Consider the following 27,969-nt stretch of genomic DNA (forward strand, 5'->3'; position numbering starts at 1 on the left):
GTACCCCAGATACGATCGGTCCGATTTATCTAATCCGCCTGCTCACTTTGCCAAAGTCTCTGTGCACATCAGGTCATGCCCGATACTTAAATAGATATTATGTTACACACGGCCGCTGTTGTTTTATGTAACTTTATTCAAATCTCGCCAAAACGTTGTCATCCATGACAGTTACGAGATTTGAATTGAAAGCTGCTAAAAGCAGGCGTCGGATTTCACAGGCTTCTTACTGTAGCAGCTCGTCGTACAGAAATGGAGTTGATTTTAACAAAGAATAACTCTCTCAAGTGTACGGATCTAGGCGAGCACAATGTAACATCTATTATGTCTGTTTGAAACTGAAGCAAAGTTTGATGGTATCAAATATGATGGATTTTTAATAATTTAATAGAGACGGTAACATCTTTCGGAGTCCTAACGCTTTTACTATAAGGGCACGTCTGCGTCATTATCATTCCTAACTCTCGTCCTTACTCTCGTGACGGAGGTTTAGTTTACGATAAATGTACTTGTATATCACTTTGAAAGGGGATTCTATGGTCTCTTATTTAAATAATATAAAATACACCTTTAAAGTATGAGGCGAGAATAAAACGCTACCAGGTTTGTTTTTTTGGGGTTTTTTTGTTTGTTTTTTTGTTCTTTATACCTTTTAGCGTGGAGTGTATGGAAGAATTATTGCACATGTATACCAGGCAGTGTATAGGTTACATACAGTGTACAAGGTTACATACAGTGTAAAGGTTACATACAGTGTACAAGGTTACATACAGTGTATAGGTTACATACAGTGTATAGGTTGCATACAGTGTAAAGGTTACATACAGTGTAAAGGTTACATACAGTGTATAGGTTGCATACAGTGTAAAGGTTACATACAGTGTACAAGGTTACATACAGTGTATAGGTTGCATACAGTGTAAAGGTTACATACAGTGTAAAGGTTACATACAGTGTATAGGTTACATACAGTGTATAGGTTACATACAGTGTAAAGGTTACATACAGTGTAAAGGTTACATACAGTGTATAGGTTACATACAGTGTAAAGGTTACATACAGTGTATAGGTTACATACAGTGTAAAGGTTACATACAGTGTATAGGTTACATACAGTGTACAAGGTTACATACAGTGTAAAGGTTACATACAGTGTATAGGTTACATACAGTGTATAGGTTACATACAGTGTATAGGTTACGTACAGTGTATAGGTTACATACAGTGTACAAGGTTACATACAGTGTATAGGTTACATACAGTGTATAGGTTACATACAGTGTATAGGTTACACACAGTGTATAGGTTACACACAGTGTATAGGTTGCATACAGTGTATAGGTTACATACAGTGTATAGGTTACGTACAGTGTATAGGTTACATACAGTGTATAGGTTACATACAGTGTACAAGGTTACATACAGTGTATAGGTTACATACAGTGTAAAGGTTACATACAGTGTATAGGTTACGTACAGTGTATAGGTTACATACAGTGTATAGGTTACATACAGTGTATAGGTTACATACAGTGTATAGGTTACATACAGTGTATAGGTTACATACAGTGTATAGGTTACATACAGTGTAAAGGTTACGTACAGTGTATAGGTTACGTACAGTGTATAGATTACATACAGTGTATAGGTTACATACAGTGTATAGGTTACATACAGTGTATATGTTACATACAGTGTAAAGGTTACATACAGTGTATAAGGTTACATACAGTGTATAGGTTACGTACAGTGTATAAGGTTACGTACAGTGTATAAGGTTACATACAGTGTACAAGGTTACATACAGTGTACAAGGTTACATACAGTGTACAAGGTTACATACAGTGTATAGGTTACATACAGTGTATATGTTACATACAGTGTACAAGGTTACATACAGTGTAAAGGTTACGTACAGTGTATAAGGTTACGTACAGTGTATAAGGTTACATACAGTGTATAGGTTACATACAGTGTATAGGTTACATACAGTGTATAGGTTACATACAGTGTATATGTTACATACAGTGTACAAGGTTACATACAGTGTAAAGGTTACATACAGTGTAAAGGTTACATACAGTGTATAGGTTACATACAGTGTATAGGTTACATACAGTGTATAGGTTACGTACAGTGTATAGGTTACATACAGTGTATAGGTTACGTACAGTGTATAGGTTACATACAGTGTATAGGTTACATACAGTGTATAGGTTACGTACAGTGTATAGGTTGCATACAGTGTATAGGTTACATACAGTGTATAGGTTACATACAGTGTATAGGTTACGTACAGTGTATAGGTTACATACAGTGTATTTATATAGCGGAGAATATATTATCATCTTTAACATATGTCGGACGGGAGGAGGTGTAGGAGGAGGTGTATGTAGAAAGGGGGGGGGGGTCGAACGGAAGGAGGTGTATGTCGGACGGAAGGAGTTGTATGTCGGACGAAGGAGGTGTATGTCGGACGGGAGGAAGTGTATGTCGGACGGGAGGAAGTGTATGTCGGACGGGAGAAAGTGTATGTCGGACGGGAGGATGTGTATGTCGGACGGGAGGAGGTGTATATCAGATGGGAGGATGTGTATGTCGGACGGAAGGAAGTGTATGTCGGAGGTGAGGAAGTGTATGTCGGACGGGAGGAAGTGTATGTCGGACGGGAGGAGGTGTATGTCGGACGGGAGAAAGTGTATGTCGGACGGGAGGATGTGTATGTCGGACGGGAGGAGGTGTATATCAGACGGGAGGTAGTATATATCAGATGGGAGGATGTGTATGTCGGACGGAAGGAGGTGTATGTCGGACGGCAGGAAGTGTATGTCGGACGGAAGGAGGTGTATGTCGGACGGAAGCAGGTGTATGTTGGACGGAAGGATGTGTATGTCGGACGGAAGCAGGTGCATGTCGGACGGAAGGAGGTGTATGTCGGACGGAAGGAGGTGTATGTCGGACGGAAGGAGGTGTATGTCGGACGGAAGGAGGTGTATGTCGGACGGAAGCAGGTGTATGTCGGACGGAAGGATGTGTATGTCAGACGGAAGGAAGTGTATATCGGACGGGAGGAGGTGTATGTCGGAGGTGTATGTCGGACGGGAGGTGGTGTATGTCGGACGGGAGGAGGTGTATGTCGGACGGAAGGAAGTGTATGTCGGAGGTGAGGAAGTGTATGTCGGACGGGAGGAAGTGTATGTCGGACGGGAGGAGTTATATGTGGGACGGAAGGAGTTGTATGTCGGACGGGAGGAGGTGTATGTCGGACGGGGAGGATGTGTATGTCGGACGGAAGGAGGTGTATGTCGGACGGCAGGAAGTGTATGTCGGACGGAAGGAGGTGTATGTCGGACGGAAGCAGGTGTATGTTGGACGGAAGGATGTGTATGTCGGACGGAAGCAGGTGCATGTCGGACGGAAGGAGATGTATGTCGGACGGAAGGAGGTGTATGTCGGACGGAAGGAGGTGTATGTCGGACGGAAGCAGGTGTATGTCGGACGGAAGGATGTGTATGTCAGACGGGAAGGAAGTGTATATCGGACGGGAGGAGGTGTATGTCGGACGGGAGGAGGTGTATGTCGGACGGGAGGATGTGTATGTCGGACGGGAGGATGTGTATGTCGGAGGTGTATGTCGGACGGGAGGAGGTGTATGTCGGACGGGAGGTGGTGTATGTCGGACGGGAGAAAGTGTATGTCGGACGGAAGCAGGTGTATGTCGGACGGGAGGTGGTGTATGTCGGACGGGAGGAGGTGTATGTCGGACGGGAGGTGGTGTATGTCGGACGGGAGGAGGTGTATGTCGGACGGGAGGATGTGTATGTCGGACGGGAGGAGGTGTATGTCGGACGGGAGGAGGTGTATGTCGGAGGTGTATGTCGGACGGGAGAAAGTGTATGTCGGACGGGAGGATGTGTATGTCGGACGGGAGGAGGTGTATGTCGGACGGGAGGAGGTGTATGTCGGAGGTGTATGTCGGACGGGAGGAGGTGTATGTCGGACGGGAGGTGGTGTATGTCGGACGGGAGAAAGTGTATGTCGGACGGGAGGATGTGTATGTCGGACGGGAGGTGGTGTATGTCGGACGGGAGGAGGTGTATGTCGGACGGGAGGTGGTGTATGTCGGACGGGAGGAGGTGTATGTCGGACGGGAGGATGTGTATGTCGGACGGGAGGAGGTGTATGTCGGACGGGAGGAGGTGTATGTCGGACGGGAGGAGGTGTATGTCGGAGGTGTATGTCGGACGGGAGGAGGTGTATGTCGGAGGTGTATGTCGGACGGGAGGAGGTGTATGTTGGGTACTTATTAATCAATAGTTAAAATCTTTCGGTAGATCTGATAAAAGTTTGCAATTAGCGAATGCATTACAGTTTTGTGCAAAACCATGCAGATATTCATTGCCAAACGGTAATGATATCAATGTCACATGAACATTAAATGAATTATAAAATGTACAGCATGAGCATATGTATGTGATTGATATTCAAGTGTCGAACATTTTCACAATTACAGCCGCAGTTTATACATTTGGATTGCACGGTGAATTGAGAGGACCTGACATGGTGTCAGGACCAGAGGAAACTCGGGCCTAATCGGATATAGACATGGTGTCAGGGCAAGAGGAAACTCGGACCTACACCAGACATTGTGACAGGGTCAAAGGAAACTCGGATCTACACCAGACATTGTGACAGGGTCAAAGGAAACTCGGATCTACACCAGACATGTCCTCATGGTCAAAGGAAACTCGGGCGTTCACCAGACATGGTGACAGGGTCAAAGGAAACTCGGACATACACCATACATGTTCTCAGGGTCAAAGGAAACTCGGGCCTTCACCAGACATGGTGACAGGGTCAAAGGAAACTCGGATATACACCATACATGGTGACAGGGTCAAAGGAAACTCGGACATACACCATACATGGTGACAGGATCAAAGGAAACTCGGGCGTTCACCAGACATGGTGACAGGGTCAAAGGAAACTCGGACATACACCATACATGTTCTCAGGGTCAAAGGAAACTCGGGCCTTCACCAGACATGGTGACAGGGTCAAAGGAAACTCGGACATACACCATACATGGTGACAGGGTCAAAGGAAACTCGGGCGTTCACCAGACATGGTGTCAGGGCTAGAAGAAACTCGGGCTACACTAGATATGGTGACAGGGTCAAAGGAAACTCGGACCTACACCAGACATGGTTTCCTGTCGGTAATCTATGTGTTGTAGATGTGTTAGGTTTGATGCCTATACATTTTACATTTACCTAGATTGAAACTGAAGGTCCCCGACACACTTAACGTTCTAGAATTAGACTATCCTGTATTGTTGATGATCCGACCACAAATACGTGACGGAATGATATAGATTCAATAAGAACATATTTGTAGGGATTTTAGTTTTTTTTTTTTTTTTCCAAATAAAGCTTCCGTAACAAGATGTACAAAGTTGTCACATGATTTGATGTTGTCTTTGAAATTGCTAGGATACGGTGTATTCGTGACATTAAAATCTGAAGCTCCTAAACACAATGCAATCATCCGTTGTCTTTTGTTCCGTCCGTGAGTAACTTTTGAACTTTAGAAATTTCGATAAGTTACACGATCGACCTTAGCTAATGAGGATCGTAATTACATTATATCAAATGTCACAATCTCGTAACATTTTTATTCTGACGTCACCTCGCACAAGGCTCAACAATGACAGAAAATATGATAATGGTGGCTATATTCTTTCATTAGTGAAACAAGCGCTCTTGTAAAACCGGACCCTACCATAAAATATGTTAATGTAAAACGGCCGACACACGGCAACTACGATGTTACTTACATTCCTTTTGACCGCGCCAAAACATTAATTCTCCACTAATTCAATCAACTCATAATCTGCATGGACTGCTAGCACGAGATCTTCTGCTAAATTGTTTGATACTTTTTCAATTGTTTATGTCACCGCGCGTGCAGATTTGCGCCATCTGTCATTATATTTTTTGCAAACGTCTAAACCGAAGAAGAGTTGCAATGCCGGGCAAAATAGATCTCACATATGGCACCGAAGTGCTTTTAAGATAGATTCTGGTCCATGACTGAAATTATTCTTTTGTTAAGTTTGCGAAATATATTGATCAAAATTCATTAATTAGACAACTTAGTTTGGGTGGAAATCTTCGCCGTTTCAGTGCGCCCTAGATTCGCCCGTCAGTACAGCACATATGGCGACATAGAAAGGCTCGTCATTTATGAAATTATGAATCATTGCTTTCCAATAAAATCTGCTTTAAACAATAAAAAATAATTGATTAAAATGTAAGATATTATCATGAGTTAATGAAACAAAGTAAAAGCGACATAAAATTGTTACACTAGTGATCTTGTACGTAACCGTTACAGGGACAGATCCTATCAGAAGTACTACACTATAGGGAGTTATATATTACCGAAACGTACCAAATTGATGAAAATGATTATAGCTATACACGAGCGACTGTTTTTTGTATTACAAATATATAGACAAAATAAAAGTCAATGAAAATCTGTATCATTGTCATAATCAACATTTTATTGGCTATATTTGCAATAATAAGCACACTTTTTATCACAGACAAAACAATACGTACTCGCACACAACCAAGACAAAATCAGAGCACCATCTCAGGGGCCTCATACAGCACAATATTTTATCTATCAGGGGAACCAGCACTCAACTTTACATACAACGTAACCATGGTAACAGTGAGCGTCTGCATACATTGTACACCATATTACGTAACCATGGTGACAGTGAGGGTCTGTATATATTGTACACCATATTACGTAACCATGGTGACAGTGAGGGTCTGTATATATTGTACACCATATTACGTAACCATGGTGACAGTGAGGGTCTGTATACATTTTACACCATATTACGTAACCATGGTGACAGCGAGGGTCTGTATATATTGGACACCATATTACGTAACCATGGTGACAGTGAGGGTCTGTATACATTGGACACCATATTACGTAACCATGGTGACGATGGGGATCTGTATACATTGTACGTCATAATACGTTACCATGGTGACCTGTATACATTGTGCATCATATTAAGTAACCATGGTGATGATTGGTATACACTGTACATCAGATTACGTATCCATGGTGATAATAGGCATCTGTATACATTGTACATCGCAGCACATAACCATGGTGACCTGTACACATTGTACATCATACCGGTATTACGTAACCATGGTGACACTGGGGATTTGTATACATTGTACATCATATTACGTAACCATAGCAACACTTGAAATCTGTCATACCTAGCATTTTGTAACCATGGTGATTGGTGACACTAGGGATCTAACTAACGAGACATCAAATCAACTTTCAGTGGAACATGTAACAGTAAACGGGTAATTCAATGGCAAAACATTACTTCAGTAATTGTAAACATGGCAGTCAATAGGTAAAATCTCATCACAATCATATAAAACAGGACAGATATTCTAATGTACGCTGAATCTCATCAATACAAGATAGCATATGTCACACAAAAATACAACTCACATTAATCTGAAATTTTACAAAATTTTAAAACAATAACAATATTAAAGAAATAAATTAAGCAACTTAAAATGGACCCATAACTATCACTTCAGAACCAATTCAACTGTTGATAAATTAGCTGGGAAATTTCAGATATAAAATTTGTCAGATCAGAAAAGTACACATATCACATATGTTATGTTTACCTGTAGGTCAGGTGTGTCTTGTTTACCTGGAAGTCAGGTGTGTTATATTTACCTGTAAGTCAGGTGTGTCATATTTACCTGTAAGTCAGGTGTGTCATGTTTACCTGTAGGTCAGGTGTGTCTTGTTTACCTGTAGGTCAGGTGTGTCTTGTTTACCTGTTAGTCAGGTGTGTCTTGTTTACCTGTAAGTCAGGTGTGTCATGTTTACCTGTAAGTCAGGTGTGTCATGTTTACCTGTAGGTCAGGTGTGTCATGTTTACCTGTAAGTCAGGTGTGTCTTGTTTACCTGTAGGTCAGGTGTGTCATGTTTACCTGTAGGTCAGGTGTGTCTTGTTTACCTGTAGGTCAGGTGTGTCTTGTTTACCTGTAGGTCAGGTGTGTCATGTTTACCTGTAGGTCAGGTGTGTCTTGTTTACCTGTAGGTCAGGTGTGTCATGTTTACCTGTAAGTCAGGTGTGTCTTGTTTATCTGTAAATCAGGTGTGTCTTGTTTACCTGTAGGTCAGGTGTGTCATGTTTACCTGTAAATCAGGTGTGTCTTGTTTACCTGTAGGTCAGGTGTGTCTTGTTTACCTGTAGGTCAGGTGTGTCATGTTTACCTGTAGGTCAGGTGTGTCATGTTTACCTGTAGGTCAGGTGTGTCTTGTTTACCTGTAAGTCAGGCGTGTCTTGTTTACCTGTAGGTCAGGTGTGTCTTGTTTACCTGTAAGTCAGGTGTGTCATGTTTACCTGTAAGTCAGGTGTGTCATGTTTACCTGTAAGTCAGGTGTGTCATGTTTACCTGTAGGTCAGGTGTGTCATGTTTACTTGTAAGTCAGGTGTGTCATGTTTACCTGTAAGTCAGGTGTTTCTTGTTTACCTGTAGGTCAGGTGTGTCTTGTTTACCTGTAGGTCAGCTGTGTCATGTTTACCTGTAGGTCAGGTGTGTCATATTTACCTGTAAGTCAGGTGTGTCTTGTTTATCTGTAAGTCAGGTGTGTCATGTTTACCTGTAGGTCAGGTGTGTCTTGTTTATCTGTAAATCAGGTGTGTCTTGTTTACCTGTTAGTCAGGTGTGTCATGTTTACCTGTTAGTCAGGTGTGTCATGTTTATCTGTAAATCAGGTGTGTCTTGTTTACCTGTAGGTCAGGTGTGTCTTGTTTACCTGTAAATCAGGTGTGTCTTGTTTACCTGTAAGTCAGGTGTGTCTTGTTTACCTGAAAGTCAGGTGTGTCATGTTTACCTATAAGTCAGGTGTGTCTTGTTTACCTGTAGGTCAGGTGTGTCATGTTTACCTGTAAGTCAGGTGTGTCTTGTTTACCTGTAGGTCAGGTGTGTCATGTTTACCTGTAAGTCAGGTGTGTCTTGTTTACCTGTAAGTCAGGTGTGTCTTGTTTACCTGTAGGTCAGGTGTGTCATGTTTACCTGTAAGTCAGGTGTGTCTTGTTTACCTGTAGGTCAGGTGTGTCTTGTTTACCTGTAGGTCAGGTGTGTCATGTTTACCTGTAGGTCAGGTGTGTCATGTTTACCTGTAGGTCAGGTGTGTCATGTTTACCTGTAAGTCAGGTGTGTCTTGTTTACCTGTAGGTCAGGTGTGTCTTGTTTACCTGTAAGTCAGGTGTGTCATGTTTACCTGTAAGTCAGGTGTGTCATGTTTACCTGTAAGTCAGGTGTGTCATGTTTACCTGTAAGTCAGGTGTGTCATGTTTACCTGTAAGTCAGGTGTGTCATGTTTACCTGTAAGTCAGGTGTGTCATATTTACCTGTAAGTCAGGTGTGTCATGTTTACCTGTAGGTCAGGTGTGTCATGTTTACTTGTAAGTCAGGTGTGTCATGTTTACCTGTAAGTCAGGTGTGTCTTGTTTACCTGTAGGTCAGGTGTGTCTTGTTTACCTGTAGGTCAGCTGTGTCATGTTTACCTGTAAGTCAGGTGTGTCATATTTACCTGTAAGTCAGGTGTGTCTTGTTTATCTGTAAGTCAGGTGTGTCATGTTTACCTGTAGGTCAGGTGTGTCTTCGTTTATCTGTAAATCAGGTGTGTCTTGTTTACCTGTTAGTCAGGTGTGTCATGTTTACCTGTTAGTCAGGTGTGTCATGTTTATCTGTAAATCAGGTGTGTCTTGTTTACCTGTAGGTCAGGTGTGTCATGTTTACCTGTAAATCAGGTGTGTCATGTTTACCTATAAGTCAGGTGTGTCATGTTTACCTATAAGTCAGGTGTGTCATGTTTACCTGTAAGTCAGGTGTGTCTTGTTTACCTGTAAGTCAGGTGTGTCTTGTTTACCTGTAGGTCAGGTGTGTCATGTTTACCTGTATGTCAGGTGTGTCTTGTTTACCTGTAAATCAGGTGTGTCTTGTTTACCTGTAGGTAAGGTGTGTCATGTTTACCTGTAAGTCAGGTGTGTCTTGTTTACCTGTAAGTCAGGTGTGTCTTGTTTACCTGAAAGTCAGGTGTGTCATGTTTACCTGTAAGTCAGGTGTGTCTTGTTTATCTGTAAATCAGGTGTGTCTTGTTTACCTGTAGGTCAGGTGTGTCATGTTTACCTGTAAATCAGGTGTGTCTTGTTTACCTGTAGGTAAGGTGTGTCATGTTTACCTGTAGGTAAGGTGTGTCATGTTTACTTGTAAGTCAGGTGTGTCATGTTTACTTGTAAGTCAGGTGTGTCATGTTTACCTGTAAGTCAGGTGTGTCATGTTTACCTGTAAGTCAGGTGTGTCTTGTTTACCTGTAAGTCAGGTGTGTCTTGTTTATCTCTAAGTTAGGTGTGTCTTGTTTATCTGTAAGTAAATTGGTATAAAATACAATATGAAGTTCTGTGTATGTCAATTTCAGTCAGAAATGAAAACAGATGGTATTGTTGATGGACAGATCCAGTAGAGCCCACATGACTGTAGGCCTGTAGAGTACGGCCCCACACAAGAAATGTCACCAATTTTACCACAGACATTTTCTTTTGATCATTGGCCATTGCACTTTGTCTTTAGGTTCAGATTTGAAATCTGTTTTCCCAATGCCTGAGGAATCATTCATATATCAGTATTCAAACAGTGGTGTGCTAGGCCCTGTCACCGCCACAGAGAGAACTGGGGCTGGGACGTCTTTTGTTGAAGATGGCCCTCCTCCTGATCAGCGAGCACATCTCCAGTCACCGCAGCATGAATGAATGGGTCACTGTTGTAGGCGTACGCTGATTCAGGACGACTATCAGCAGCCTAGAACAGTAATGGTTACTAGCATTATTAACATGAAAATACAGATTATCTACTGAACCACTGATCCCCTCCCCTTAATGCTGAAGAAAGACATAATGATTGTAATCACTTAAGAAATGTATATCACTTTAAAAGGTGCAATGTATATTGAATGTAGTCCAATCTCATTATCTGTCACCGGAAATCAGTGAGATTTAGATATGATAATGTGAAAATTGCTTGGACGTATCTCTTATGATGTAAAACTGTGAAAAATGAGCTTCATGAGAGAAAGATCAAAGACAGCAACGCAACAGGACACCTCTTTCCTTCATGTCATAAGCAAAATTTCTACTTCACTCTAATAGGAAATTTGTCAAACTAAATCAGTTTTAAGTTAATAATAAAATGTATTTATCATATAGTACATCCCACATATAGTGCTGTGTACCCGTCACCAGCAAGCATTAGTCACAAATAATGACGAGTTATCTCCCTTTGTATGGATACGAATCACAAGTTAAAATTCCCTCTTTCCTAGTCACATTCACAAGCTGATAGCAGTTATTTCCCTTTATTTGTAAAAAAATCACAGGTTTTGGTGGCCCTTGTTAATGGCTTAAATTTGTACAGTGTCACAGTCCACACACTATGCCGGTGTATTTTTTCTTGAATGTTACATGTATAATTAAACTGCAGTGATCACCTTTTATTTTGTGAACGTCACACATTATCACAGCATTTTAACTGAAGTGATTTCCCTTTATATTCTGAGAGTAAAACGTCAAATGCAACGTGATTGTCATTTTATTTGATACAAGGTTTTCATAGTGAGCTTTTCCCCACAGTACAGGTGAAACTGTGCTGTTTATAACAAGTTAACAATAGCGATATCTCAAGTCAAATCGTTAATCAACAGATTGAGGACTTACATCATCTTCAGCCTGAAATATAAACAAATGCTCCCATCCATATCTATGATGTCTAACAATCCAACGATATAATTTTAATTTGTTAATTACAATTTACAAAAAAAAATCTCAAAATAAAATCTAATATGTTTTGATAATGTTTAAATAAACTGTACATAGCTTTATATAAGCCCATTTTTGCATAATCATCAATTTTAAAGTAGGAATGTAATTAAACTTTAAGAGGTTCTAAATTACCCTCCAAAATTTTTAAAATAAAGGATAAATATGGTAATGAACATTTACAGTAGGGGAGGGGGTTATTTGAGGATTAATAGGGTACTTAACTTTAATTGTGGGGGAGGGGGTTGTTTGAGGATAAATATGGTACTAAACATATACAGTAGGGGAGGGGGTTATTTGAGGATTAAAGGGTACTTAACTTTAATTGTGGGGGAGGGGGTTGTTTGAGGATAAATATGGTACTAAACATATACAGTAGGGGAGGGGGTTATTTGAGGATTAAAGGGTACTTAACTTTAATTGTGGGGGAGGGGGTTGTTTGAGGATAAATATGGTACTAAACATATACAGTAGGGGAGGGGGTTATTTGAGGATTAAAGGGTACTTAACTTTAATTGTGGGGGAGGGGGTTGTTTGAGGATAAATATGGTACTAAACATATACAGTAGGGGAGGGGGTTATTTGAGGATTAAAGGGTACTTAACTTTAATTGTGGGGGAGGGGGTTGTTTGAGGATAAATATGGTGATTAACTTTTACAGTAGGGGACATTGTATCTTCAAAATCCCTCCCCCCCCCCCCCCCACCCCCCCCACCCCCCCCCCCCCCCCCCCCCCCCCCCCCCCCCCCCCCCCCCCCCCCCCCCCCCCCCCCCCCCCCCCCCAAAAAAATAAATAAATAAATAAAAATATGACCATGATATCATGATTTCTTTCAATTTGTCTGTCCAAATGTATCGACTCTGTATAAGCACAAACTTTACACAATGGCATAAGTGTTAGCTGTATGGTATACATACTCTGTCTATCTGATTAAATTGTGTATTGTATACAGTTAACTATCAATGGTACTCTTCCTGCCTTTCACTATCCTCTGAAACATGCACTTCTCAACCCACTAAATTTTTAATCGGCATTTGTTCTAGATCTATTTCAGCTTTAATCTTTTGAGTAAATACTAGTTTGTATCCTTGGCCTGTTAAATGAGAACCTCACAAAAAGCCTCCAGGTCCATGCTCCAATAACATAGTAATGGACAATGGAAGATTCTGTATTTACTGTTACACTGGCCACCTGCCTCTATGTTTTGTAAAGAATTCTTACATTTATTACCAGTTATCTCCCCTAGTTTGATCAGATCCATGAGACCTAAATCATAAAGTTTATTTCTATTTATCATTTTGATATTCTAGACACAAGGGACAGTCTAATCTACTGTATGTCCCTGAATATTTCAACCTTTTCTGAAATAACTAAAATGAAATTCCAAATTGTCCTAATGATGTCTTACCGTGATACAACCTCTGTATATATACTCAGCCAAATATTTAAGAACCTACACACAAATGATCATAAAGAATGTCTTTATTGACACACTAATTGTGGTAGGCAGTCTATTGGTATATACAGGTGTTATCCGTAGAGAGTTTGTAGTCGGTACTTACCATTCTGATTCCCTGGCCTGGTGCTTTATAAGTTATTGTTATATACAGGTGTTATCCAGAGTGAGTTTGTAGTCGGTACTTACCATTCTGATTCCCTGGCCTGGTGCTTTATAAGCTTGTCGATTGTTTGAACCTGTGTCTTGAACCTGGAAAGAAATTGGAGTAGTAGCTTAGGAAAACAACATTAAATGTATAGAGATGTTTTTTTCTTCTGTGATACGCCGCCACAAAGAGGATTATGATACTTATCAAAGTTACTAAGTCTTTGTCTGAACTTCAGGAGATTACAAGTTTTTCTCTACCTTTTTAATGACACCTTTCTGAATTAGTTCTGATTTTTTACTCCGTGTTAAGCCAAGCATAGCAAAGTGGGGCCAAATCTTGTCGGATGCGGAGGCGAAGTCTTTAGCTGTCCTGAAAACAGAGAACAAAAAAATCTTAAGTTACAATTCTGATATAACACAACCCTACAATGTATTCCATGTACATTAATCATTATATATGTCTGATATGTCACATTAACCCAAATAATAATTAGACTTACCTCCCTTCAGAGTCGGGCAATTCAGGTTGAGCACCATTTTCAAGCAATACCATCACAATCTAATGAAACAAATAAATGAAGATTGATCAAACAAGGATATCCTTACTCCATGGATTATTCTGAGGGTTGTTTTGGGATGATATAGGGCCCTGTCTTCAAATAAAAATATTTTATATTTCCCCAAATTATCAGTTTATTCATGAAAATTATTCCCAATTTGCCATTCTTCTTCCCAAAATGAGACAAAAAATAACATCCCAAATAAGAAAAAAGAAAGGCCTTGTAACCAAGAAATCTTCTATATAAACAAGAGATCCCAGAGGGATCTTGGCGCCCACCATTGAACGATCTTTATAGGTTCCATGTCAGATTGATCTTTTCTCTATTTTTCCCTTCCTTTTACTAATCTGTGTAAATTGAGAAACATCCCTCTAGTCCTTTTCAAACAAGGTGAAGCTATATATGAAATTTAAGAAAGATCCCTTCAGTACTTTCTGAGAAATAGCGATAACAAACTTCAATTGTCAAAATCCAAGATGGCTGCCTGTCTGCCATGTTGTTTTCCAATTGGTCTCAAAATGCAATATGCATAACTAGGCACCAAGGGGAACCTACATATGAAATTTGAGAAAGATCCCTTCAGTACTTTCTCAGAAATAGCGATAACAAACTTCAATTGTCCAAATCCAAGATGGCTGCCTGTCGGCCATGTTGTTTTCCGATTGGTCTCAAAATGCAATATGCATAACTAAGCACCAAGGGAAACCTATATATGAAATTTGGGAAAGATCCCTTCAGTACTTTCTCAGAAATAGCGATAACAAAGTTCAATTATTTCAATCCAAGATGGCTGCCTGTCGACTATGTTGATTTCCGATTGGTCTCAAAATGCAATATGCATAACTAGGCACCAAGGGGAACCTACATATGAAATTTCAGAAATATCCCTTCAGTACTTTCTCAGAAATAGCGATAACAAACTTCAATTGTCAAAATCCAAGATGGCTGCCTGTTGGCCATGTTGTTTTCCGATTGGTCTCAAAATGCAATATGCATAACTAGCCACAATGGGGAACCTACATATGAAATTTGAGAAAGATCGCTTTAGTGCTTTCTGAGAAATAGCGATAACAAACTTCAATTGTCCAAATCCAAGATGGCTGCCTGTTGGCCATGTTGTTTTCCGATTAGTCTCAAAATGCAATATGCATAACTAGCCACAATGGGGAACCTACATAGGAAATTTGAGAAAGATCCCTTTAGTGCTTTCTGAGAAATAGCGATAACAAACTTCAATTGTCAAAATCCAAGATGGCTGCCTGTCGGCCATGTTGTTTTTTTGATTGGTCTCAAAATGCAATATGCATAACTAGGCACCAAGGGGAACCTACATATGAAATTTCAGAAAGATCCCTTCAGTACTTTCTCAGAAATAGCAATAACAAACTTCAATTGTCAAAATCCAAGATGGCTGCCTGTCGGCCATGTTGTTTTTCGATTGGTCTCAAAATGCAATATGCATAACTAGGCACCAAGGGGAACCTACATATGAAATTTCAGAAAGATCCCTTCAGTACTTTCTCAGAAATAGCGATAACAAACTTCAATTGTCAAAATCCAAGATGGCTGCCTGTCGGCCATGTTGTTTTCCGATTGGTCTCAAAATGCAATATGCATAACTAGGCACCAAGGGGAACCTACATATGAAATTTGAGAAAGATCCCTTCAGTACTTTCTGAGGATTAGCGATAACAAGAATTGTTTACGGACGGACGGAGGGACGGACGGAGGGACGGACGGACCACGGACGCAGGGCGATTTGAATAGCCCACCATCTGATGATGGTGGGCTAAAAAACCTGAAATCTCTTGATGGATGTTGACACCGCTCTGGCCTAAAGTAGCATAATAAAATTAAACAGACATGTCTGATCCAAGTATATACAAGCATGATAAAACACCACTTACAGGTCCATGTTCCTGGAAGCTGGCAGCATGCAGCGGAGTCCACAGTGTCCCTTTGTTCTGACTGTTGGTGTCTGTCACAGGTAAAAACACAGGTGTTATTGTATTGTAATTCAGCACATGGTCAAAAACTTACAACAGACATCTAAAATCACACTGACCATGATATTTCTGGTAAGACTACTCTAACATGAAGAGATTACATATGAATTGACTGAAAATAAAATCCAGGAAATTATGAAACTGATAATATATATAGCTACATTGCTTAAATTACTTTTCAATTTTAGTATTCTTAAAACTGTACTTGACCTAATAGACCCAAAATAACACAGAAGCAGTGTGCTTCATAAAACTAGATACAGAGAAAATCATTGTGAAATATTCATGGAATTTATTTTTATTTACATATGTACATTGCACATCTTTATGTTACTAAACCAATCCAATGTTTTGGTTAAAATGTCAAAGATTATTTTGGCAGACCAGTGAGATAAGGAATTTTTTTATGCTTCAAATATTGCATCTGTCTTCTTTTCTTTGAGAAATGTGGGAGTGTGCGTATAGGGGCAGGTATGCTTATTAGGGCGACTGCAGTGCCATAAAATGTTTCAATTTTGTTAAAAATTATTGACAATTTCAAAACATGCTTCAAAGGTGTGACAGTTGTATTAGTTTTTGTTTCCTATTTTCTGAGTTCTTGTTATACTGTTACAAATTTATGATATCTAAGTATCATCAGCATCAACATCCAGGCTGTCCTGACTTACCACATCCTTTAGCTAGTAAAGACGTGACAATGTCTCTAATCCCCCAGAAACATGCTGAAACAAGACAAAGGACAAGAATTAATTACATTGAACAGGAATTACTCAGGCTATAAGGAGTATGGAACCATATAATTCATAATTTATGCTGACCTTTGTCCATGGGAGATTTCTACAAAATTTCATTTAAAAAGATGGTTCTGTTTTTTCTGTGATGAAAAAAAAATCATGAATGTCATCATGGATGAGGCATGATGGATATTATGATGGAAAAAAGGTGATTGCAACAGGTTACTTGTGCCCTCGTCTCGAGTGACCTTATCATTAACAGACCTTCCATAGTACTGTAGTGTTAGCATGTAAGCATCCAGCATAAGATATACCTGTGTAAATATTAATGCACTGTTAAACCACAACTTCTTATTCTCAAAATTTACCTGAACCTACTTTTTTAAGGTTGTCAACATTCCTAGGATGACAAATTTGACAGGGGATGGATGTTGTATAGTCTTTTTAATACCACTTATTCCAGCAGGTAGTGACATCACCAAGCAAAATGTGAACATTTTTTTCTATTATAAAAGACCACCTTTGTTGTTGATGAATGACCTTGACATTCTAACACTTGCCCTTACCTATATATAGCTGACTCTGCATGACTTCTGGCCCATTGCCCTCGACCCGAATGTTTTCTGTGAGGAATCTCTCCACAAGCTGAAATAATCAAATTACTAATGATGAGTTAATTTGTATGCTATATTTTACAACTAGTCTGATCAAATTTCCTCTCGCTCAAACATCAGACACTAACTAGGCATTTTAACAGACAGAAAAAAATTGTCTGATGTAGGTATTTGTCCAAATGTCTTATTCTGAAGTTACATTAGGGCCAGAGGAAACTCGGGCTAGCTTCACAATGAACCTCTGATTTGTGTAAGAGTTATCTCCCTGTAATAGATCATGTACACAACCTTTCAGAATCATATAATTTTAAACAAGTTTAGATAGAACATTTACATCATCATTTCAACGTTTTATAATTTATCTCTAACAAATTAATACAAGAGATCCCAGAGTGATCTTGGCGCCCACCATTGAATGATCTTTATAGGTTCCATGTCAGATTGATCTTTTCTCTACTTTTCCCTTCCTCTAAGACTTACTAATCTGTGTAAATTCAGAAACAGCCCTCTAGTACTTTTCAAACAAGGGGAATCTATATATAAAATTTAAGATTTAGCCATAATGGCTGTCTGTCGGCCATGTTGTTTTCTGATAAGTCTCAAAATGCAAAACTAGGCACCAAGGGGAACCTGCATATGAAATTTCAGAAAGATCCCTTCAGTGCTTTCTGAGAAATAGCGATAACAAACTTCAATTGTCAAAATCCAAGATGGCTGCCTGTCGGCCATGTTGGTTTCTGATTAGTCTCAAAATGCAATATGCATAACTAGGCACCGAGAGGAACCTGCATATGAAATTTCAGAAAGATCCCTTCAGTACTTTCTGAGAAATAGCGATAACAATCTTCAATTGTCAAAATCCAAGATGGCTGCCTGTCGGCCATGTTGTTTTCCGATTGGTCTCAAAATGCAATATGCATAACTAGGCAACGTGGGGAACCTACATATGAAATTTCAGAAAGATCCCTTCATTAGTTTCTGAGAAATAGCGATAACAAACTTCAATTGTCAAAATCCAAGATGGCTGCCTGTCGGCCATGTTGTTTTCCGATTGGTCTCAAAATGCAATATGCATAACTAGGCACCAAGGGGAACCTGCATATGAAATTTCAGAAAGATCCCTTCAGTACTTTCTGAGAAATAGCGATAACAATCTTCAATTGTCAAAATCCAAGATGGCTGCCTGTCGGCCATGTTGTTTTCCGATTGGTCTCGAAATGCAATATGCATAACTAGGCAACGAGGGGAACCTACATATGAAATTTCAGAAAGATCCCTTCAGCACTTTCTGAGAAATAGCGATAACAATCTTCAATTGTCAAAATCCAAGATGGCTGCCTGTCGGCCATGTTGTTTTCCGATTGGTCTCGAAATGCAATATGCATAACTAGGCAACGAGGGGACCCTACATATGAAATTTCAGAAAGATCCCTTCATTAGTTTATGAGAAATAGCGATAACAAACTTCAATTGTCAAAATCCAAGATGGCTGCCTGTCGGCCATGTTGTTTTCTGATTAGTCTCAAAATGCAATATGCATAACTAGGCACCAAGGGGAACCTGCATATGAAATTTCAGAAAGATCCCTTCAGTGCTTTCTGAGAAATAGCGATAACAAACTTCAATTGTCAAAATCCAAGATGGCTGCCTGTCGGCCATGTTGTTTTCCGATTGGTCTCAAAATGCAATATGCATACCTAGGCACCAAGAGGAACCTACATATGAAATTTGAGAAAGATCCCTTCAGTACTTTCACAGAAATAGCGATAACAAACTTCAATTGTCAAAATCCAAGATGGCTGCCTGTCGGCCATGTTGTTTTCCCGATTGGTCTCAAAATGAATATGCATAACTAGGCACCAAGGGGAACCTACATATGAAATTTGTGAAAGATCCCTTCAGTACTTTCTGAGAAATAGCGATAACAAACTTCAATTGTCAAAATCCAAGATGGCTGCCTGTCGGCCATGTTGTTTTCCGATTGGTCTCAAAATGCAATATGCATAACTAGGCACCAAGGGGAACCTAAATATGAAATTTGAGAAAGATCCCTTCAGTACTTTCCGAGGATTAGCGATAACAAGAATTGTTTATGGACGGACGGAGGGACGGACGGACGGACCACGGACCACGGCGATTTGAATAGCCCACCATCTGATGATGGTGGGCTAAAAACAAATCTTTTCATTCTTTCATTCACTGACAGAATTTTTTAATTTGATCTTCAATATACAAATGTATACATGTATTAATTAATACAAGTGCTAAATGTTTTTGAAGTACATGCAATACATGGACGATTATAATGAATTTTGCAGAAGAACATGAGAAATACATCCTGATGAATCCAGGCCTAGGGCCATCAATATGGAAATTGAAACACATAGGCCTATCCACTGAAATGTTATTATTTTTACCATTAACAAGTTTACCATCCATTATTACGGCCTTTCAGGTTCCTGTACATCTGTGATCATAATGAGCATTATGTATATACCTATAGATTTATATGATCAATGGTATTAGTATTAGTTTGCAACTGAAAAGAATGATACCTTAGACCTTAAGTAAAGTATGTGTACCAATTAAAACTCAAAATTCTACAATATACAGTGACTCAAATAAATCACTCGAATTGTCACAAATTCCATTTTACACTATGGTCTATAAACAATAATCCACATTATTCAAACTCTGAAGTAATTAATTCATATAACAAGTGGACATTTTCAGTAACTTAAATAACTTAACAAGTAACAAACTAAACAACCATCAAATAAAACATCCGCTCTAACAGGAAGTAAAATGTATTATAAATGATTTTTTATCTATATTTCTTGTCCTATTATATTTTTTAATGGTCTTATATCTTAACAAGAGATCCCAGAGGGATCTTGGCGCCCACCATTGAATGATCTTTATAGGTTCCATGTCAGATTGATCTTTTCCCTACTTTTCCCTTCCTCTAAGTCTTACTTATCTGTGTAAATTCAGAAACAGCCCTCTAGTACTATTCAAACAAGGGGAACCTATATATAGAATTTAAGATTTAGCTATAATGGCTGTCTGTCGGCCATGTTGTTTTCGTATTGGTCCCAGTATGCAAAACTAGGCACTGAGGGGAACCTACATATGAAATTTGAAAAAGATCCCTTCAGTACTTTCACAGAAATAGCGATAACAAACTTCAATTGTCAAATTCCAAGATGGCTGCCTGTCAGCCATGTTGTTTTCTGATTAGTCTCAAAATGCAATATGCACAACTAGGCAATGAGGGGAACCTGCATATGTAATTTCAGAAAGATCCCTTCATTACTTTCTGAGAAATAGCGATAACAAATTTTAATTGTCAAAATCCAAGATGGCTGCCTGTCAGCAATTTTGTTTTCTGATTGGTCTCAAAATGCAATATGCATAAGTAGGCACCAAGGGGAACCTCCATATGAAATTTGAGAAAGATCCCTTCAGTTCTTTCACAGAAAAAGCGATAACAAATTTCAATTGTCAAAATCCAAGATGGCTGCCTGTCGGCCATGTTGTTTTCCGATTGGTCTCAAAATGCAATATGCATAACTAGGCACTGAGGGGAACGTGCATATGAAATTTCAGAAAGATCCCTTCATTACTTTCACAGAAATAGCGATAACAAACTTTAATTGTCAGAATCCAAGATGGCTGCCTGTCGGCCATGTTGTTTTCTAATTAGTCTCAAAATGCAATATGCATAACCAGGAACAAAGAGGAACCTGCATATGAAATTTGAGAAAGATCCCTTCAGTACTTTCACAGAAATAGCGATAACAAACTTCAATTGTCAAAATCCAAGATGGCTGCCTGTCGGCCAATTTGTTTTCCGATTGGTCCCAAAATGCAATATGCATAACTAGGCACCAAAGGGAACCTATATATGAAATTTGAGAAAGATCCCTTCAGTACTTCCTCAGAAATAGCGATAACAAACTCAAATTGTCAAAATCCAAGATGGCTGCCTGTCGGCCATGTTGTTTTCCGATTGGTCCCAAAATGCAATATGCATAACTAGGCACCAAAGGGAACCTACTTATGAAATTTGAGAAAGATCCCTTCAGTACTTCCTCAGAAATAGCGATAACAAACTCCAAATGTCAAAATCCAAGATGGCTGCCTGTCGGCCATGTTGTTTTCTGATCGGTCCCAAAATGCAATATGCATAACAAGGCACCAAGGGGAACCTACATATGAAATTTGAGAAAGATCCCTTTGGTACTTTCTCAGAAATAGCGATAACAAACTTCAATTGTCAAAATCCAAGATGGCTGCCTGTCGGCCATGTTGTTTTCCGATCGGTCCCAAAATGCAATATGCACAACTAGGCACCAAGGGGAACCTACATATGAAATTTGAGAAAGATCCCATCAGTACTTTCTCAGAAATAGCGATAACAAGCATTGTTTACGGACGGAGGGACGGACGGACGGACGGAGGGACGGACGGAGGGACGGACGGACGACGGACCACGGACGCAGGGCGATTTGAATAGCCCACCATCTGATGATGGTGGGCTAAAAACATCAATGTGAAGTTTCTTGGTTAGTACAAACATATAATGCTATACGAGCTGAGATGTTTTAAGGTGACTTATGTACTTTAACTTTTAATTACATTTTGTAAGTACAATAATATTAATATAATATTTCCTTAAAAACAAGTTGAGTGTAAAATTGTCTAAAGCTCTAGCAGATAGATAGTTACACTTTCAATGACTCTGAGCATGAATAATAAGGTACATTTTAGATATTGACGAGATGATGAGCTACAATATACAATTATATATATAAAAAAAAAAATTGATGAATACTGTTATGAATATGAGACTTGATGAATACAGGTTTGAACATGAGACTTGATGAATACAGGTTTGAACATTCCTTTTCGTTCTCCGTCATATATGACAGTACTATGTATAGTTATAATTTGATTGCAGGGCTTGGACCAATCTCCCTTTAAGCTTTTTCATTGATATGCCAATAACATACCTGTTTGTCAACACAGTTTGTGCCAAATGAAAATCTAAATATCATCAGGTAGATTTTATTTTAAATATGGTTGTACAAATGTACTTGACTAGCAATACCTATGAGCTAGCATGGACACCTACTGAAATAACTACAGATCACAAATGAAACTATTTGTTAAAAAAAAAAATTGTTTATAAAAAAGTTTTTCTTACTAGAGACATATAAATAAGAAACAACTTGAAAACAAGAGATCCCAGAGGGATCTTGGCGCCCACCATTGAATGATCTTTATAGGTTCCATGTCAGATTGATCTTTTCTCTACTTTTCCCTTCTTCTAAGTCTTACTAATCTGTGTAAATTCAGAAACAGCCCTCTAGATCTAGTACTTTTCAAACAAGGGGAACCTATATATAAAATTTAAGATTTAGCGATAATGGCTGTCTGTCGGCCATGTTGTTTTCCGATTGGTCCCAAAATGCAATACCAGGGACCAAGGGGAACCTACATATGGAATTTGAGAAAAATCCCTTCAGTACCTTCTGTACAATAGCGATAACAAACTTCAATTTTCAAAATACAAGATGGCTGCCTGTCAGCCAGGTTGTTTTCTGACTGGTCTCAAAATCCAATATGTATAACTAGACACAGAGGGCAACCTACAAATGAAATTCAGAAAGATCCTTTCAGCAATTTCTGATAAATAGCGATAACAATCTTCAATTGTCAAAATCCAAGATGGCTGCCTGTCGGCCATGTTGTTTTTCGATTGGTCTCAAAATGCAATATGCATAACTACGCACTGCGGGAAACCTACATATGAAATTTGAGAAAGATCCCTTCAGTACTCTCTCAGAAATAGCGATAAACTTCAATTGTCAAAATCCAAGATGACTGCCTGTCGGCCATGTTGTTTTCCGAATAGTCTCAAAATGCAATATGCATAACTAGGCACAGAGGGGAATCTACATATGAAATTTCAGAAAGATCCCTTCAGTACTTTCTGAGAAATAGCGATAACAAACTTCAATTGTCAAAATCCAAGATGGCTGCCTGTCGGCCATGTTGTTTTCCAATTGGTCTCAAAACGCAATATGCATAACTAGGCACTAAGAGGAACCTTTATATGAAATTTCAGAAAGATCCCTTCATAAGTTTCTGAGAAATAGTGATAACAAACTTCAATTATCAAAATCCAAGATGGCTGCCTGTCGGCCATGTTGTTTTCCGATTGGTCTCAAAATGCAATATGCATAACTAGGCACCAAGGGGAATCTACATATGAAAATTTGAGAAAGATCCCTTCAGTACTTTCTCAGGAATAGCGATAACAAACTTCAATTGTCAAAATCCAAGATGGCTGCCTGTCGGCCATGTTGTTTTCCGATTGGTCTCAAAATGCAATATGCATAACTAAGCACCAAGGGGAACCTACATATGAAATTTGAGAAAGATCCCTTCAGTACTTTCTCAGAAATAGCGATAACAAACTTCAATTATCAAAATCCAAGATGGCTGCCTGTCGGCCATGTTGTTTTCCGATTGGTCTCAAAATGCAATATGCATAACTAGGCACCAAGGGGAATCTACATATGAAAATTTGAGAAAGATCCCTTCAGTACTTTCTCAGGAATAGCGATAACAAACTTCAATTGTCAAAATCCAAGATGGCTGCCTGTCGGCCATGTTGTTTTCCGATTGGTCTCAAAATGCAATATGCATAACTAAGCACCAAGGGGAACCTACATATGAAATTTGAGAAAGATCCCTTCAGTACTTTCTCAGAAATAGCGATAACAAACTTCAATTATCAAAATTCAATATGGCTGCCTGTCGGCCATGTTGTTTTCCGATTGGTCTCAAAATGCAATATGCATAACTAGGCACCAAGGGGAGCCTACATATGAAATTTGAGAAAGATCCCTTCAGTACTTTCTCAGAAATAGCGATAACAAACTTCAATTATCAAAATCCAAGATGGCTGCCTGTCGGCCATGTTGTTTTCCGATTGGTCTCAAAATGCAATATGCATAACTAGGCACCAAGGGAAGCCTACATATGAAATTTGAGAAAGATCCCTTCAGTACTTTCTCAGAAATAGCGATAACAAACTTCAATTGCCAAAATCCAAGATGGCTGCCTGTCGGCCATGTTGTTTTCCGATTGGTCTAAAAATTCAATATGCATAACTAGGCACCAAGGGGAACCCACATATGAAATTTGGGAAAGATCCCTTCAGTACTTTCTGAGGATTAGCGATAACAAGAATTGTTTACGGACGGACGGACGGACGGAGGGACGGACGGACGGAGGGACGGAGGGACGGACGGACGGACGACGGACCACGGACGCAGGGCGATTTGAATAGCCCACCATCTGATGATGGTGGGCTAATAAATACATTCTGGCTTTTTGAAAATTATTTCCTTTTTGTTTTAAGTTACTATAATAGCATTAGACAAAGGTAGCAGACAACTTGACAATTCATCATTAATATGATTTTGTTATTTTTTTTAAATAATTTTAATGACAATGTGACCATTTTGACATCATGATCCATGATTATAAATTAAACGACTTGTCAGGATTACTTAACCTGTTTTGTGTTATGTTACAATCTGTGTGAAAATTGTACCAAACGTGATATTATACAGTGTGTAAACGTGTGTATTAGTTGGCCCAGTGGTGGAATTATGTACCACAGATCTAGACTACGTTCTTGTTTATAAGCTGAATAACACATACATGTAGTGCCATTTTTAATTTGTATGCTACTAGTGTTCTTTCTTTACAAACTTACATGTAATCTAACTATAAATATCCTGATGAAGCTTAATTATAATTATCTATCAATTAGTCTATAAATATCAGTTACTTTCATACTTTGCTGGTAAAGCTTCGGTCTAAAAGCCATGCAAAACTTGCAAAATATTTATTATTCTAATAACGAGCATTTTAGATTTTAATTTTTAATATGGTAACTCTTACTGTGAGCAAAAGTTTGCTAACATCCTGGTACATACCCCCTCCCTCTCCCACAAAAATCAGAGAAAGGAAATAACTCTTATAAAAAGTAATTCAATAATAACAGGCTAGGGTATAAGTAAATTACGATCATGAACTTTTAACTGCCTAAGTCACAGATCATGTTTAGGAAGTTTCATAACTTAACAGAATATTAATAGACTTTTTAAATTGGTAAACTGTGCTATACCATTAACTAAAGTGCAAACTTTATAATCTTGTTTCAATGGTCCATTCACATGTCACTCAAAGCCGCTGACTTCACTAAAGGGACATAACTCATTACAAAATTATCCCAATACTTTTTTTTACTGAATACCTATTTAACAAGGCTGCTGATCATATTCATAAAAGATTACATAGAAGTTAAATAAGTTAATGTTTATCCCCTAAAACAGATGTTATTTCAGATATACAAGGTATATATCTCTTTTCTATAAGGACTGGTCGGTACATCATTTGTAGATTCCAAAATATTTGACTTCATGATATTCAACTAAACAATCATCTCTGTGATAATATAAAACACAGCTGTTCATGCATGCTTCTCATACAATGTACATACTTTATTAAATATCAATGTATTTAAGTCTTAAATACATTCATATTTAATAAATCAAAAGAAATATGCTATTATTCATTCAAAGATTACAATTGCAATTTCATATATGTATATATATCAGTCATTGCATGTACCGTTACATCATGCTGGAGTAATAGAGTATAATGTATTTTTTTAATTCCTTATCCCAAAACCAAATACAGTATCAAGCCATCACCATTCTCGTCTGTTTTTGCCTCATACAAACCTGTTTAACCTGTACCAGATGAGTATATAACACACCTAGAGGACTCTGCAAACTCCCTGTCGTTGTTTGTGGTATTAAAGTGCAACAACGTGTCAACAACAGCCAAAAGCAACTACAAATGAACTCAACTTGACTATGCAATAATTGCGGTTTTAACCCACCTTGAAATCGTGTTTATCCAAAGCCCAATGCTTACAGAGAAAAACAGAAAGAAGAATAGTCAGATGATGGTTTATTAATTTAGTACAGGTATTTCAGTAAGAGTTAATTGGGGTAAGAATTAAATGATAACAAATATAATCAATCTAAATTGTTCCATATTGTGTTGTTTTCATTGGATCCATGTATATGGTTGTCTGCAGATACAACAGACATACTGATGTAAACTTACTTAACATTCAGAAGTAAATAAAATGAAAAACAAAAAACATAAAAAAAAAAAAAAGATTCAAAAATAAAATAATATTTTCTTCACACAATATAGAGAGTGAATTCTTTCAACAGATTAGCCAAGTTTTGGTTTATATTGTATATGATAAAATAAAGTTATCAGGTTTGATATTGCCAGCAAACACTGATGAATTGACTTATGAAAGACCAGGAATGTTTACAAATGTTCATTAAACTTGCTTTGGACCGAAGCTGAATGTGAAAAGAAATTATGTGTCAAAGACAGTGAATGTATATTGTTCTCAATAAACAAAATCACAGTTTATGAATGAACTCTTATATGAACAATCAGGTCAATATTTACTCATTTCAGGTAATCTCATTCATAAATCATTAATACTTATATAATTGGTCATCTCTGATCGTCATTTCCTGTGTCTGATATAAAAGAACTATACCCTTTATTTCCCAAAATCAGTATCGTACGACTTTGAAAGAATAATTGCAACACTCAGTACTCATTACACAAACAATACTAAATACTTGGATACTTTTACAACATTTAAAATGCAACCCATTAATTATGTTGTCACAGGTTAGAAATTCGTTCTGAAATTATAAATTCATAAGATACATGATCACTTGTATAAATATTCAGATATCAGCCAATGCTTCACTCGCAGCCAAGAAGATATATATACTGTACTTCCCATGTTTTGTTTTTGACTAAATATGATATAACGCACCTCAAGCTAATCTGAATTAGAGCTCTGTGATTGTATTTTAACTTATATAATTAAAATTGTTTTAAAAGCAAAATATTCTTTTCTTGTAGCAGAAACAAAAATGTTTAGAAAAATCCTTTAGGCCTAAGTGACAGAATAAAAAAAAATCCGTCTTAAAATGTAAATGCCAGGTCGAGTGAGATTCTGAGGTTGGTAATGTAAACAAATCCATCCGCCATTGGCGATGTAAACTGAAATTAAACGACAAAATCGACGAATTGAATATATCAAATCTTTTCCTCACCTTGTCATCTCCTTGTTTTGCAAGAGTTGAGAGCTGTTCGAAAGGAACTTGGGCTGTGCGAAGGTGCGATTGTAAGTCTCTAAGGACGTTGAAATCTTCGTCGGCCATTATTTAAGCGCCTACATGAATATGGTAGAGTCAGAATCATCAAAATGTTTTGTTTGCAAACTGTAAGTTTAAAGCTGGTAAATCAGAAAATATCCGGCAATGATAACCAGAACTACGTGTATCTTTAAGAAAGATAACGGCAT

The 27,969-nt window shown here is 38.5% G+C and overlaps 1 protein-coding gene across 2 annotated transcripts; it reads right to left on the bottom strand.

Moving 5' to 3' along the window:
* Positions 1 to 6,542: 6,542 nt before the first annotated feature.
* Positions 6,543 to 27,836, bottom strand: LOC117343739 (osteoclast-stimulating factor 1-like). Of its 2 annotated transcripts, XM_033906217.1 has the most exons (9): positions 27,719 to 27,836; positions 26,461 to 26,490; positions 17,424 to 17,502; positions 16,792 to 16,845; positions 16,025 to 16,095; positions 14,058 to 14,116; positions 13,816 to 13,927; positions 13,597 to 13,659; positions 6,543 to 10,937 (listed from the first exon to the last, which is right to left on the bottom strand). In XM_033906217.1, the coding sequence occupies exons 1-9, from the start codon at positions 27,824 to 27,826 to the stop codon at positions 10,791 to 10,793; spliced, it is 723 nt and encodes a 240-aa protein (XP_033762108.1). In that variant the 5' UTR covers positions 27,827 to 27,836; the 3' UTR covers positions 6,543 to 10,790. The 2 variants fall into 2 exon arrangements, with proteins under 2 accessions (XP_033762108.1, XP_033762109.1); XM_033906218.1 differs by lacking the exon at positions 26,461 to 26,490.
* Between the last annotated feature and the right edge of the window lie 133 nt (positions 27,837 to 27,969).

This window comes from Pecten maximus, chromosome 15 (assembly GCF_902652985.1).
Source record: "Pecten maximus chromosome 15, xPecMax1.1, whole genome shotgun sequence".
Taxonomy (NCBI): Eukaryota; Metazoa; Mollusca; class Bivalvia; order Pectinida; family Pectinidae; genus Pecten; species Pecten maximus.

Coding starts and splice junctions, on each gene's coding strand:
- LOC117343739 (XM_033906217.1), bottom strand. CDS start 27,826: ATGGCCGACGAAGATTTCAACGTCCTTAGAGACTTACAATCGCACCTT. Junction 16,846..17,423: donor GCAGAGTCAGCTATATATAG/GTAAGGGCAAGT, acceptor GTCTTGTTTCAG/CATGTTTCTGGGGGATTAGA. Junction 14,117..16,024: donor GCTTCCAGGAACATGGACCT/GTAAGTGGTGTT, acceptor TTGTTTCATTAG/ATTGTGATGGTATTGCTTGA.